Here is a 15,577-nt window from a genome sequence, read left to right as displayed (position 1 = left end):
ACGCAGTAGCAGGTAATGCTGCCAACGATGGATCTAGAGGGAAATCGGGTCTTTTGTCCGCGGTGAAAAACCTGCCGTCTTCTATTTGACCATCTTGCCAGTTCTGTATAATTCAGTAGGCTGACTGATGTCCTGAACTGGAGATAAATTGCCGCTTGAAGGTCCCTTTTCTAGGTCCAAACAATTGTCTGCTTTCTTTGCTTTCTGTTAGCACAGAAGCTAACAGATGGTAGCGTTCACTCATTCTCAAGCACGTGTAAATCTGGAAACGGTCCACACCAGAGCTACGCTTAGCGAGATACATCCCAGAATATTCTGAATGTTTGGAAAATGGTTTTTAGAAGATAACAGAATTGTCACAGAAGAAAAAACTATTTAACCCTCTTGCTATGTTTGGGGTTCTCATACAATCAGGATACTTTTCAGAAGATGTCAATTTTAACTTTCTTAAAATAGTAAAAAATGGATTCATGTAATAATGACATGTATGTTATTTGTGTGGTCGATATAGATGGTTTCATCGGAGGGATGCGCTGGACCGTTAACAGTCAACTTCCGATCTGTGTTTGGTTATAATATAACTATTTAAATTATATTCATATTAATTCATAAGAATGTTTTACTGTATACTAATCGTAATAAGCGTTGAGTAGTTTTAAATTCATTTATTGATTCTTTGCGAAGTTTGGGCCACATAACGTTTGTTTATGAAAATACTTTTGTTTTGCATTTTTACATTGAATACAGCGTTTTGATTACGGATACAAATGCGTATGGATGCGAGTGAATTATAAAACAACCAGTCAAACGTTTATTTGCTATTAATCGCATCCAGAATAAAAGTGTGTGTTTACATAATATATGTATTTACAAACACATATTTAGGAAATATTTATAGACGCATTTATTTAAAATGACCAATATTTTTTTTAGTTTATATTTTTCTTAAATATATGCATGTAAATGTATGTTTTTAAAAATACAAAATGAACATGCACAGAAAACTGAGATATTATGTAAACACACATTTTTATTCTGGATCCGATAAATCGTGATTAATCGTTTTAGCCACAAACTTGGACAATATCACAAATTTACATACATATTAGTAACCTGAAAATAGCGTCATATCGTTTTATATATTTTCTGTCATTGAACATCCTTGCGTTCATTTAACATCTTCTGAAGTGAACATTCTGAATTATTAGAAAAAGATTGATTGAAAAAGTGAATGTATGAGACTTCTAAACATCACTGTACTCCTCATGTAATACCGTTATTAAATACACGATTTTCAATCCAAAATACACATAAATCAGCAAATCGTGACACAAGGCTTAGTCTTATCGCACTTCCAACACTGTGACGCAAATGCCCGTAATCCCATTTTAAGAAACTTTAAGCAAAGTTTGTGTTTATTTAACTCTGAATATATTCAATACAACGTATCTCTTATCTTAATCCACGAGCACACGTTTACTACTGTTGAGGGATTAGTTAAAGTGCTGACTGCGTCGTCCTGAACGCGCCAGAGTAAAGGAAGCTGCTGAGTCTACCGCTTATGCAGTAAGGCATGTTGACGCCTTCAGCATCGTACGGCTGTTGACTATCAACACCCCACATATTATGAACTCCATTACAAATCACTACTCCTACGATTTGATTGATGGGAACATGTGCTTTAGCCAATGATAAGGTAAGCTTGAGTATTTATCAGTGACAGATCTGTCAGTCGCAGGGATAGACACACAACCACACGCACATGAAATGCAATCATATCTGCAGTGCACAAGAAATAAAGGCCAAAAATATATTTCGAGAGGAAGCCTGGATGTTTGCATAAGAACACTCACCTCTCGATTGCTCCTCATTGTCCTCTTCCTCTTGCTCCTCCTCCTCCTCCTGCATTTGGCTGGGAGGTCTGTAGGGTGGAGGGAGGCGCATGGGTGGAGGTCCATTGGCCTGACCCGCTTTCTGCTTAAGAAATCAAAAAAGCGCCTTTAGAGATTTGACAGATCAAACATTTAACCACACTCGAGATGCTATAAACAGATGAAAGCACACATAAGGAGTTAGAAACGAATGTGAATTCATGTTAATGTGAAAACAGGAAATGGCAAAAACGGGAGCATTTGATTGGACAAAAATACGTGTAGAGTAAAATGAGTCATCAATAGTTTTGGGCTGTTGTCCCTGAGGAGAAGGTAATACGTACTAAAAGTTAACTGCGACTACTGTGGACTGAGCAGTTATATCCTTATTGATTTAATAATAATGAAGCTGGTACTTTTTACTTTAGTCAGAGTGATAAACAAGGTCAACATAAAGTGAAGCGTTCTGAGAGAACTATGCAAAAATAAATGCAATCACACAGATTTTAAGCTAAATGGGAATGTATTTCTCAGGGGTGCCCCGAGTACGTTGAGAAATAATATCAAATTTGCGTTGTTATTTTTATCAAGGTTGTGCGACTAAAGTGTTTTCCATTTGGACGAAATTAAATTCACAAGTACTTATGTGAAGCAAATTTATTCAACCCCTCATGGAAAACGACTCCTGCCTGAATCAGTACGTGTTTGTATGTGTGAGGGAGTGAGAGATGTAATTGGAAACAGCAAAAACAGCTATAAGAGGAAAAACGTAACCGGTAACAGCTAGAAATCAGGTAATGGGCAATATCAAAAAGTGCTACCTGTGGTTAAAAAAGCCTCAGGTGATGGTGCCAAGAATCATTTGTTTAAGTCATCAATATCCCAAAATGAGGCATTTTAACCCACACAGGTACATGGATTTTTGACAGTTTAAAGATAATATATATTTCTTTATTGGACCCCAAATTATTTCTTTTAAATATGTTACATACAATCACTACTATTGGATTTTACAAAAAAATACTTCTTACGATAAACCTATGGATTTATTTCACCTTGTGAAAAAAATTAATAAATACATAAATATATCTCAATTGATTATTTTAAAGGGCCAGTGTATGAAATTTAGCGGCATTTAGCGGTGAGGTAGCAACCGACGGCTCACTCCACCCCTTCCTTTCGAAGAACTACGGTGGCTGACACAGTACTTAGATATCATCCCATTTTCATTTTGAGGAAATGCAGTGCAGTTTGTCCGTTCAGGGCTACAGTAGAAAGAACATGATGAATTCCATGTAAGGGGATCCGTGGTGTATGTAGATAGAAATATCTCATATTAAGATAATAAAAACATAACGCTTCATTATGTAAGATCTTTATACACCTCTGAAGGCGTAGTTACATATTTAACTTTGGACTAAATTGCTACTAGGATGACACACGTTAGCATCTCTAACTGATCTAATAGCGCTAATAAGATATTAGCAGCCCTCTGGAGCGGTGTAACCTCGTTTCACTAATGAACGATGGAAAAGCAATACAAACGAGGGAACACACCATCAGAGGTGTGAACACAATCGCTTTACGTGATTACGTCCGAGGCTAATTTTGCTATGCTAGTAATTTTGCATCCGAAACTGTTGCTAAAAGCACACTTGAAGTCGAATGCGGTTTCACAAGTCTCAATTTCCATTTTCAGTTTTCCGAAAGTAAAAGCTTTTTCCGTTGGAAACGGGCCGAAATGTTAATTAAATTTGCCGTGTGTAATTAGAGGGACCAGCGTTGTGATTGCTGTAAATAATCACGTAGCCTCAGGAGCCGAATGCAACTAATGGATAGACGAGCTATTAGGCAAATTACAATAATTTCAAATTAATTGCTTGATAAAACTGGTTTGATGAAAATACGGCGACTCCGGAGGAATTCTTCAGCAGGTCTCTCGGGGCGAGACACCGTTTCTCAGAATTATGGGCTTGCTCATGCAAAATTGTCCTCGGGTATAACATAGTGTGACAGTTTATACCAGCCTTAAACACTTGCACTAGTTCAAACATTTTGAAACGGACCCCTTAAAGGGACAGTTCACCCAAAAATGTATTTACGCACTCTCGAGTTGGTCCAAATCGGTATAAATGTCTTTGTTCCGATGTTCCATTGTCATGTTTGTAACCAAACAGTTCTTGGCCACCATTGACTTCCATAGTTCGAAAAATTATAATGGTAGTCAATGGAGAGCAAGAACTGTTTGGTTATAAGCATTCTTCCAAATATCTTTCTCTGTGTTTATCAGAACAACTCGGAGTTGAGTACATGAAGAACTGGGTGAACTTTTCCTTTAAAACAGCATTCTGCTTCATAAGGACGGAACCCAGAGCGTGATTGTTATAGGCGGCTGGGTAGTAATAACGAGATCATTATAGAAACTGCAGTTGCACGGAGAATCTAGATCAGCGAATGCCGCAGTTTCAAGCTCAAGTCCTGACGCAGCCATTTACAGAAATAGAGAGCAGACACAAATTCTAGCGGTTTCTGTAAAAAGATTTGCTGCCTTCCCATTTAGTTGCGTATCCTCTTATTGTTTCAAAGAAATCTTTAAAAAGGCAGAAGAAGTTTAAAAGACAAGACCCCAACACAAAGATTAAATGGCAGAAAAATGTTACGTTGAAATATTAGCCAGTACCGTATTTGCATTTCACTGCAGTATTTAGCTTTTAAAGGGATACGTCACCCAAAGCATTGTGTCATAATTGACTCAACCTCAAGTTGTTTAAAACCTGAATAAATGTCTTTGTTCTGTTGAACACAATTTTGAACATATTGTAAAGCATATGGGAAGCCAAACTGTTCTGGGTCACCGTTGACTACCATAAAAGTTTTGTATCCTACTATAGTAGTCAATAGTGACCCAGAGCTGTTAGCTTACAAACATTCTTCCAAATATCTTCTTTTGTGTACTGGGTAACAATAACATTTATACAGGTTTAAATAATGACAGCATTTCATTTATGGGTGAACTATCCCTTTAAAAGGCAAAAAGCCACACTATCACAGGCTTGAAACTCACCTGGCCGGCTTTCCTTTTAGCTTTATGCTGTCTAATGCTGGAGGCCATCACAGAAACAGGCTGCAAACACACACACAGAAAGTCATCCTCGTGGAAAACCAACCCAGCTCGAGAGATCTGTGTGTTCCCGGTCTGGAGCTGGGAGCGCACCGAATCAATTGTCTCAGGCAGAGAAAGACATCAATCATTGACATCCTGTTAGCGTCGCTATTATTATTGAAAGTGCTCTGTCTCTTTTAAAGCATCCAATCAGGCAGCGTTCAAATCTGGCCGGGGTACAGCACCACACAGGACAACCGTAAGCAAAACTAAAAAAAAAGAAAGCCAACTAAACAAGCCAGAGACAAAAAGCACAAGGAATGATGGGAATAGTGACACCGTTAAAGGATGTAACATTACATCCTTATGTAAAAATATGAGAACCTTTAGGCCATCGAGTAACGACCGGAAGCATCCAGAGAGCCAGCTGTCATTTACCGATGACTCTAAACAGCGCTTATACAGCAAATAGAGTAGAATTATTATTGTTGAACTGGAAATGAATTGCCCCCATTTTCAGAAATGAAAGCACTCAACCATGAATCAAGAGGCGGGGAGAATCATATCTCAGGTGCACAGCAGCAGCAGCAGCAGATGATGGGCTTTCAAATGAACCTGGCTAAGTGTCCCGCTGCATTTCGTTTACCTAGGCAGCTGACTTTGAAGGGATCATCCCAACAGAAATGAGGGGGCAGACAGCATCTAACATTATCTATTTCTTTTTATTCTATACCATTTTAATATTCTATATAATAGGATTCCTTTATTGTAAGTGTATAATAAATGGTCAGTTACTGTATCTTGTTGCAGTGCATTCTGGGATTGCTGAAGGATACAAGGCTTCCTTAAAGGAGTAGTTCACCTGCAAAATGAATGATCTGTCATCATTGACTTCAACCATGTATGACTTTTTTCCTTCCGCAGAACACAAAATAAGATATTGAAGAACAGCCCCCATTCACTTGCATTGGTTACAATAGAAGCGTGCTGTTCTGTTACCAATTTCTGTTTCTATATTCTCTTCATATCTGTGTTCTGCACACATTTTTTGAATGACAAGAGGCCGTGGAAATGATGACAGAGTTATCATTTTGAAGGTGAACTATTTAAACCTTTTTCCCCCAAAATAAGGTATTTTGGAAATGATCTACACATGCTTTTTTAGTTAGATGACTCGATGTATTTTGGAACAGAGCATGTTTTTGTGTGGATGTGGAGGGCCGGTTTACCCGTGGAGTTGAGGAAAGACTCTGCACAACGAAGACTACCGGATTGGAGGCTTTTTTGATAGCCTGTACTGCCTCCTCATGGTTGGCGTTCTGTAAGTCCACCGCGGACACCTATTTATTACAGACAGAAGACGAGGGGACAAACAAGAAAGACAGAAGCACATAAAAGTGGAATTAGAGGAGGACTAATGGAAAACTTTCAGCCGACACAGAACCTTTACCAGGGTTAAAAGTTTATACATGAAATCATTTGCCAAATGTTTGTGGATGTGTGTCTTGCACACCTGTAAGATCTTGTCTCCCGTTTTAAGGGCACCTGTGGCTCCAGCTGGGCTGTCAGGCAGCACCTGTTTGATGAAAATGCCCTTTAGTTCTTCTCCGTTCTTCAGTCTCTTTATAACAGTGCGGCCCCCCACTATGCTGATGCCCAAAGACTGCTGCGGTTCCAACCAAACCTCCACTCTACAAGTGAAATAGACAAAAATATAAAGTCAAAACAGACGCTGACACGCAGTGCACAGAAAACATTTTCAAAACAGTGTCAGATATGAAAGCAAACTCAAGCTATTTAAATAGTGTTTAGAAGTCTTACCTGCGTGGTGGACCCCAATGACTGAAAACAGGCGTCTCTTCGCCTTCTCCTTCCTCCCTCTCTGGAAGATCGCTGCGAACATCAAACACCGTACAACATGAAACAAACGCTCCAACATGTACATTTATCACCGATCAGCAATGCAGACAGCCGCTTCAAGTTTATTGCACCTTTGGCTTCCTCTGACTGGTGGAATACCAGCTCCCTGGCTTCTTCTCTTCCTGTTTGTAGAGGAAGTCAGCTGTACAGACCTGTAGAGTACGAAACACAAACATGACTCTGATCCTCAAAACCAATCTGACACACAGCCAATGTTACTCCCAAATCAAAGAAAGAATCTAACTTGATTTGATACAGCATGACGCAATAACAGTAATTTCGACTTCAGTGTGGAAAATCTATGAGAGGGATTATTTGCGATATGAATAAAACTAGCCAGCGTATTATTATTTTAGTGTAATTAGAGTCAGAATGTTCATTGATATAGAACTTGAAGTTTGGTTGAATAACACTATAGTGACTTGGTTTTGTATATACAAAAATGTAAAGTATGACTTCTTGCCCCATTAAAGTGCACTACAATACAGAAACGCAGGCAATAAAACTATTGTGTTTATTTGTAAGATTGTAGCTTTTCATTATAGTTATGATTCAGTATAATGCTACGCATAATACAATTCACGAAATAACACAAATATGAATCGGCATGTGAATAATTTACTTAAAATAACTTTTTAGTATTATACAGCACCTCAAATAAAAAATTTTTAACTGTGCAGTCCTGCCATTTTCAAATGAAGCATGGGCGCACACACACATACTTACTCCGCTAAGCTATTTATATGTGGATGTATCATTAAATTAGAAAAAAATAAGGCCAATTAGACCATATCTAACCTGAACACCTAGGAAAGCTATTTGGTATAATTCAAATAAAAAATTAATTATTTTTACACTTAATAATAGCAAACTTCTAGAGACAAATCTGTCACCCAACTATACAATCATCTCTACTTTCAGTGCACATACACACACAGTACTTGTCTCTACTGCGTCTGTCGGAGCCTCAGCTGCGTTTCACACCAATTTGACCCCTTTCATCGTGTAGCTCAAAACAACAATTTTATCTCCATTTCTCACCTTCTCCTCAACGCCTACAGTGCTTACATCTCTTCCATTAGCTCAGTTTCATAATTACATCAATCATTATCATTTCCCTAAATGTGTATCAAAACCCAGAATTATACATTTCTAACAATCCATGATTTAAACCCATCACAGCCTAAATAAAAGGGTAAAATCCCAAAGAATCCTAATTGTTGTATAGCTGCTCTACCCGTTTCAACCGCAGTACCACAGTTGTCCAGGAGGTGGGGCTAAAGTTCCATTAACAAAAAGTGCACCGGAGCATTTAAAATTCAACACAGTAACCCCAACAAGACACTGTGAACACATTTTAAAAACTATTAAGACAGTATGGTGTGTATTCAATAAACCATATACTATTTAGAGACTTCTAGAGCAATATTGAAATCTAGACGCGTTTGTGTTTATTCTGAATGTGGACTCACTCTGTGTCCGTGTCAGTCAAGGTGAGTTCCGAAGTTCTGGAGTCAGATTCGGCCCCACTGTCTACTCTCTCCAGCCATGAGACAGACTGACCTGAGAACAGTCGGAAGTGTAAAACACTTTCCTTATATACAAATATACTGAACTCAAATCTTCGAATAAAAAGACAAGTGCTTACTGGGGGGCTTTTGATGGAGCTGAATGCGATCGATGCTAGCACTGAGATCTTCCTCCTCTTCGGTGAACTGTGCCTGCAATAACACAACATTTTTCATCATCTAAACATTTATAAAATAAAAAAAGAAATAAGAGTATCTCACTGTCTGCATAAATCATGTTGCATTTTACACCACATTTCAAAGAAACACATCAACAGATATCTGCCAATCAGATATTAGCAAAGCCTATGATGCCAAGAAATCTTATTTTTCATAACAAAGAGTTTCATTAGACATCACCTGTTGTTGCATATCAGACTGATAGGGGTTCAGTGTCGCGGCTTCCTCCCAGGAGTGCGTCTTCTCGCTGAGGTAAGAAGGCAAACTCTCATCTCTGACCTTGAAGCTCTCTTGATTAGTCCTCCTCTCCATCCACTCCTGCTCCTCCTCATCTTCATCTACAGCCATCTCTCTCTCCAGGCCGGGCAGGAGGCCGATGGTGGTGAGTGGGGAGGTGTAGCGGGGCTCTGCGTCCAAGATTAACTCCGGTTCCTCATCTAGATCGTCTAATAAGACAGAGCCGTTTCCAAAAACCTGAATGCAAACAGAGCGCTTGTGAAGAAACGACTTCAAGCAAAAAAGTTTTATAGAATATGTCTAGCGTGTGCATCACATATACAACATTGTATCTAGATTGGAGTTAATTTACAACTTTATGATACCATTTTTGTGTGATTTCAGTGCCAAATTTCTCGACATGATGGGGGGATACAGGCGGGATTAAGACTGTCACTTCCTGTCTTTCTGTCTATCGGCTACGCACAAAGTGAGTCGTTGTCCTCTCGACAAAGTGCGCGGCATCTTTCCTCATCTACCTATCACACTTACAGACGATAAGAGCTGAAAGTGCACTTTTCCCCCGCGCCGCTCCAACAAGCCGACTCAGCGCCTTTCTCCGTCACCCCCCTGCCCACCCTGGCGAAGAGCAGAACCAATTTGCCATGAAAAATGCGCCGAGTCTAAAATCTTAATGGCGCAATTAGTCTCGTTTTGAGTAGATTTACGGCAGCACTTGACTCGGTCGCCTCAATTACATCTTTTCTAAAATTCAAGGATAATACGCCACATCTCGAAGGGCTGTAGAGGGGGTCATGCATCACTTGCGAAAAGGCCTTTAGACAATAGACAAGCACATTTGTTCCTCTTTTTCTTCCCCTTGTATTCTCTGTTAATCACAGACGAAGTTTGGTTGCCCCAGTAGTCAATATGAAGGGTGTTTTAAGATGTATATTCCAACTTTGAATACCTCTGGAATGGCTATGAAAGTGTGATTGATGGTTTCCTTTACCTCCGGCTGCTCTTCAGAGCCCTCTACAGTCCAAGTGGACTTCTGCACAATGCTGTTCTCCTCTGGCTAAATTCATGAACACGGAGGAAAAAAAAATAAAATAAGCAAAAGTATTAGCTTGTAAAGGCAATAATCAAACATGCTCTCCTGGATTGTCTCATTCAGAGAGGGAATGCGCATGAACTGATTCACAAAATGGTTCAGATTAATTCGAGTCACTCCACAGTTTCTGTGCAGCATTTTCCATTTTTTTGGCAACATTTTATAAGATTCTCTGATAAATCTTCAACTTTTTAAATATTGCTATAAATGTATAAACAAATATTTAAAAATGGTTAGTTACTTTACGTTATTAGCACGTCGGTTAACTAGAAATGCAATATTATTAAGTTTTATGAATATTTTAAATTAGATTTTACTTTAAGATTAGTATGTTTTTGTGTTAATTTTAGTTAATGTTTCAGCAATTTCTGTATATAATGTTTTTCATTTAACAATCGATTGGTTTATATGTTGCTATATAAGATTATTTACGATCTATTTTAGTTTTTGTTTATTATTATTATTATTATTATTTATATGCTCGGTTTACATTTGTGTACACTAAAACAACCTTGATCTACACAAATAACACAGTTGCAAATACATTTGATCAAGTAAATATTATGAATAAATGTTATTAATTTTGTAAATAAATATTATGGACAGATGTTATAGAGAAATGACATGTCTATTAATAACAGAAATAAATGTTATGAATGAATTAGTTGATGTTATGCATAATTGTTAAATAAATGTTATGAAAAACATGATATTGTAAGTGTTATAACTTCTGTGAATAAATGGTGTGAATATATTTTGTGTGAATTGTAGAAAAACACATTATGGATGTTTTGAATAAATGTTATAAACATTGTAATTAAATGTTATGATTAGATGCTAGGAAAACATGATAGATGATATAAATAAATGTAACAGGGTCATGATTTCATGTCCTCACCACCATTGGTTTCCTGATTCCAAGCTTGACTTTCCCAGGTGGAGCGGATTTGAGGACCTCGACGGCCTGGGCAAGAGAGCAAGTGTCCAGATGAACGTCATTGACAAACACCAGTTGGTCTCCAGGGAGGAGACCGCCATTATTATCTGCCACGCCCCCAGGCAACAGAGAGCGAATGATGATCACGGAGCGAGTAACATCAAGAGGGTCCTGCAGAGGGCAACGCAGACCATAGCAAACACACAAACAGAAAAGAAACATCAGAGCAGAGCAGATGCGAGTTACACTTTATAACTTGGACTAAGAGATCTCGACATTTAAAACCGTTTAAATTATTCACATTTAAATCGTAAAAAATTTGTACATTTTACACAACATTTGTATTGTTTTTATTTTTTACACAAATGACAATGTCAAAAATTAAGTAAATAGGTTGCAATGGTAAGGATGCACCCTACATAGGCTGTAAGTAGCAAGTCACCTCATAGTTGTGGAACAGTGCTACACTTGCAAAAATCTTGCCGTAAGGCCAAACGGGCCGACTTTACCTCTCCAAGTTTCACCTCATCAATCACGTCTCCGGGGAACAATGTCATAAAACTGTAGTTTAACTTGATTTGATATCTTCAACAATATATCTGATGACCCATATGGCCGCCTTTTTATACGGCCAACGACAATATAAAAGTGATTAACAAGTAGTTATCCGAGACTTAAAACTGGAGCAGAAGTACGGCCATTAGTAAGCTCATCTATCTAACTGTGAACATTTAGGACCATCCGCACCCCAAGAGTGGCCGAACGGACCATGCTTGCTTCCACGCTTTTGAGAGGTTTGCCACGAGCCTTACGGTTTTATTAAAAGTGGTAAGATAATTGTAAGGGTGTCAGTTGACATTGTGGGACGGGCCAATAAAACTAGTGAAACTTCAAAGTTCAGTCACGTAGACATTAGACATTTCTAAAGACAATTAATGTAGTGCTTACTCGGGCAAAGCTTGAATTTGCATTCCTGCCCAAAAATGAAAATGGGTTTTGAACAACATGAAGGTGAATAAATAATAAAAAGTTTCACTAAGAGTTGTAGACCCCGAGTGAAACCATCAGGGGACTAGGAATCCTCACACAGCCATACCGTGAAAGTGGGTCGGCACGCCCGACACCAACTGCCCCCCTCCGATTACCTAGTGAACCAATGCTGCACAGTAAGCGGACAAGAAGAGAAAAGCAATTTTAGTCCGAGAGGAACTAGAAGGGAAAATGGGGGAAAAGGAGAGGAAAAAGTTTGAGAGAGGATTTGAAGTTCCACTCCAGCTGGCTCTTTAGGAGCACACAGGCTGCATTGTCCGGCTGCCGGGTTTCAGCCAAGCGTGCTTTGCTTTCCAAGCTCCTCTCTCATCCCACATGGCCGGTGATGTCAACGGGTCGTTTTTATAAAAATCACAGCAAAGGGGGGCTCCTAATACCACCATACGTCACCTTGTAGGGAACAAAAACGATCGATGTGAACGTTCGGCCTTCGGATGAGCGATTGAAAGAGACCCCAGGTCTGTTCCATTTCTTATTCATGTTTCCACCTGAGTGCAGATATGATTTAGATGGCGTATAATACATGGTTCATTGGGGGTGCAGCTGTCTTCAACGTTACAGGTGTGCGGAACCGCTATGAATGAAAAAAAATTTAAATGACAATCCCAGAAGCTCCTGGCTCCTGCCGAGCATTACTGATGATAATGTGATGAATGTTTGCGATGACAAACCTTTCCACCAAATGTGAACGTAAATAAGCAATGCAAGCTAAAAATAGCAATGAACTAAAGCACGGCCAAAAGCAAATGGAATGTTTTTACAGCTATTCCACAATTTAAGTCAAGTCTGGCTCTTTGACCTTCTCCTATTTTACATCACTTCAAAAACCATCTGATGAATTAAAGGTCAAGTGTATGAAATTTAGCGGCATCTAGTGGTGAGGTTGCGAATTGCTCACCCTCCCTTTCAAAGCACTACGATGGCCAACACAGAACGCAGACGTTGTCACGTTTGTGCTTCTTTGCCGAAGGAGATAATGTATTTACTGTACGAAACGCGCTCTGTAGAGCAGTGTTTTGTCGGGTTTACTTGAGGTAGTGTGACGTGGTCAAACAGCATCTCATCTAAGCTCTCCTGGTCGGCCCTGCTCATCTGAGGGATTGAAATTCTTCAGCATGGTGTCAGGTGGGCAGTAAATCTGCCGTTTCGCAGGAATCATCTGCCTCGCTTCTGCGCTCTGCCTCTCTTTCAATCTTGCTGAACAGAATACCAAGAACTCCAGGACGTCTTGCTTTTGCTCGGTTTATTTTTGTTTTTTCGTTGGACTCCCCACAGCTGTCTGTAAAGAATAACGGAGGGCACCACGAGCAAATCGCTCTTAGTTTAATTAACGGAAAACAATGAATTTAAGCGTGTTATTTAGGACATCCTCGTGTTTTTTTCATCGAGTGCAATAAAATAGCCCTTGGTCAGTTTTAGAGCCTTCGGGCCATGGAATAAATAAAAGAAGATAAATAATAAACAATAGCGCAGCAAGATGATTTATGACTCTCCTTTAAAAAAAAACATTCACTGGATGGGACTAAATGCGGTATTGATGTGCAGGTTAGCCGAATTATTCAAAAATAATGCATTCGCTCGGATTCATCTCCATGGCAAGAGGCGAAGGCCATGAATTATTTGAACCAAACGGAGGTAATACATTTTCTGCACCCCGAGAGTTTATAGTAGGTAAAGTAAATATTTAGCATCTCTCAATGGGTCCCACATAAACGTGCTTTTAGTGCACTACAGCATCTAAACATACGTACTAGAACCTTCCGAGAACGCCACAATTTCGCCACGTTCATTGTTTATTATTCGTGCAAGGGGGTTGTTATGGGGTAAAGAACTTCAATTGTAGTTGAGAAACGTACAATTATGACTTCTTAATGCCCGTGAGGTCACAATTCTTAAAAATGAAAGTGATGACTCGAGCCCTCGAGGTTGACCAAAAAAACATGTCCCACTTTACAGCTGTCAATGTGACCGTGGACAGCCATAAATCTAGCTGCGGTTACGGATCTTGCTGCTTTGACAGGGACTTCGGGGCAACTCCAGAAGTTGACCCGAGGGAAGGCAGGCGGTGGTAGAAAAGGGAAGATAAAGCCCAGATTGAAGGTTATAGAAAGCTGTGAGCATGTCTGCGGGTCTTAAGGTTGTCTTATCAGCTCAGGACTTTTACTGTAGATGCAACGGCAAAATCGATTTCCCCCCTTGCAGACTGTTAAGGCCCTGGCCTGTCTGCCGCAGGACAGAAACGAAAAAGAACGAAGCTGCGAGATTCTCCTCCATTAGAAGACCTTAGAAAGCAGTTCCCTCAATGCATTGTGGGAGCAGCTGGCTTTGTTTTGGGCAAGGCTCATACATTTATGGACATTTTAACACTTCTTGCAAGTGCCTACAACCCCTCCTCCCCTTCAGAATCAATTCCCACCCATCTAGCACCAGGCCCTCGGGTTAGAATGCGTCGGTTCAGTGTAGATAAGCAAAAGGAGGGATGGAGGTGGATGGGGGGCTCAGCTGGTGAGGGGAAGGAAGAGAGTGAGTTCGACCAGCAAGATGCTGCACGGGTCAATATGGTTTCCAATAAACCCCAGGGTGCACCAAGCGTTCCAAGAAGATCTGCAAAGTCAGCTTTAATTCATCGCTCCTCATGACAATGATCCATGATACGAGTTTAGAGATTTCCTTCTCTTGGTGGAAAAAATATCTCGATTTTGTGGCGCCAAGACAGCATTTGTTTGTACTCGTTCACAGCCAAACCAACTAAACAAAACCTTGCACACCTTTATAAGCCCGACAGAACAGAAACCGAATGAAAACAAAGGACTCTGAGTCAGCGTAATGTAATTCCTTAGCACAGCACAGAGCCTATGGGGCCTGTCCTGAGTTCACTCGTCCCTCCTCTATCTTCATAACTACATTCATCACAGAGATGAAGAGAAAGGAAGAATTTAAAGGATCACTGCTCAGGTTACGGCTATTAAGCGGCGATGTAATTCCGTCCATGTCGCCATCACTCATAGAACCATGTCATACCATTATAATACGATCTTCATTCGCATTCGCCCATCTCGAACCCCACCCCTTATGCAGAAGCCATTTATTGAGCCCCTGATGAAGTTGCAAGCCTCAGATTGCGTGCTTTTCCGATTTCAATTCGTGGGCGGTTAATATAAAGCATGAGGTGTCCCGCAGGAGCACGGGAGAGGCTCTGCATTCTAAGTGGCTTCATTACTCGATCACTTCTGATTCAGGATCAACGTGTAGTTATGTACTAACCCTGATTAGAAGGCTAATGAAGGAAGGGGGAAAGCAGCTTTCCGTAGTGAGCGAGCGGAGCAAAGGGTTGGACGGCTGGCACATGGCCAGCCGAACAGCGGAGGCCCCTGTCTGAGAGGTCTCGCTGCCTTTTTGTTCGCTGGCCAATGACTTGTGACACGGACGCACGTTTCCTCTGATCAGACCTCAGGAAATTCAAGGGGGATTAATTGGGTCTTTTCAAAGGGTTATATTTGTGAATGGTGCGGTACGCCTGGCTTTTATAAAAGTAAATATGGCTCAACGGCCCCCTTGTGCGCATTAACCGCTGGGATTTGTATATTTTTGATTGTATTTGCAAGAATGCATTACACA

The 15,577-nt window shown here is 40.0% G+C and overlaps 1 protein-coding gene across 7 annotated transcripts in view; it reads right to left on the bottom strand.

The window, feature by feature from the left end:
- Positions 1 to 15,577, bottom strand: part of patj (PATJ crumbs cell polarity complex component) — a 66,034-nt gene that overhangs the window by 31,364 nt on the left and 19,093 nt on the right. For 2 of the 7 annotated variants that reach the window (XM_079471338.1, XM_079471342.1), the window contains exons 20-30: positions 10,871 to 11,080; positions 9,871 to 9,936; positions 8,823 to 9,116; positions 8,543 to 8,615; positions 8,367 to 8,457; positions 6,966 to 7,046; positions 6,796 to 6,867; positions 6,488 to 6,665; positions 6,204 to 6,314; positions 4,936 to 4,995; positions 1,854 to 1,977 (exon numbers count right to left, since the gene is read on the bottom strand). In XM_079471338.1, coding sequence (XP_079327464.1) covers positions 1,854 to 1,977; positions 4,936 to 4,995; positions 6,204 to 6,314; positions 6,488 to 6,665; positions 6,796 to 6,867; positions 6,966 to 7,046; positions 8,367 to 8,457; positions 8,543 to 8,615; positions 8,823 to 9,116; positions 9,871 to 9,936; positions 10,871 to 11,080 — 1,360 coding nt within the window. The remainder of the gene's footprint in view (positions 1 to 1,853; positions 1,978 to 4,935; positions 4,996 to 6,203; positions 6,315 to 6,487; positions 6,666 to 6,795; positions 6,868 to 6,965; positions 7,047 to 8,366; positions 8,458 to 8,542; positions 8,616 to 8,822; positions 9,117 to 9,870; positions 9,937 to 10,870; positions 11,081 to 15,577) is intronic. The other 5 variants (XM_079471340.1, XM_079471343.1, XM_079471341.1 and 2 more) reach the window with 3 other exon arrangements.

The sequence above is a fragment of the Barbatula barbatula genome (genome assembly GCF_947034865.1).
Source record: "Barbatula barbatula genome assembly, chromosome: 13".
Classification (NCBI taxonomy): Eukaryota; Metazoa; Chordata; class Actinopteri; order Cypriniformes; family Nemacheilidae; genus Barbatula; species Barbatula barbatula.
Note: the sequence above shows the minus strand (reverse complement) of the source record. Positions and strands in the feature narration are given on the sequence as shown.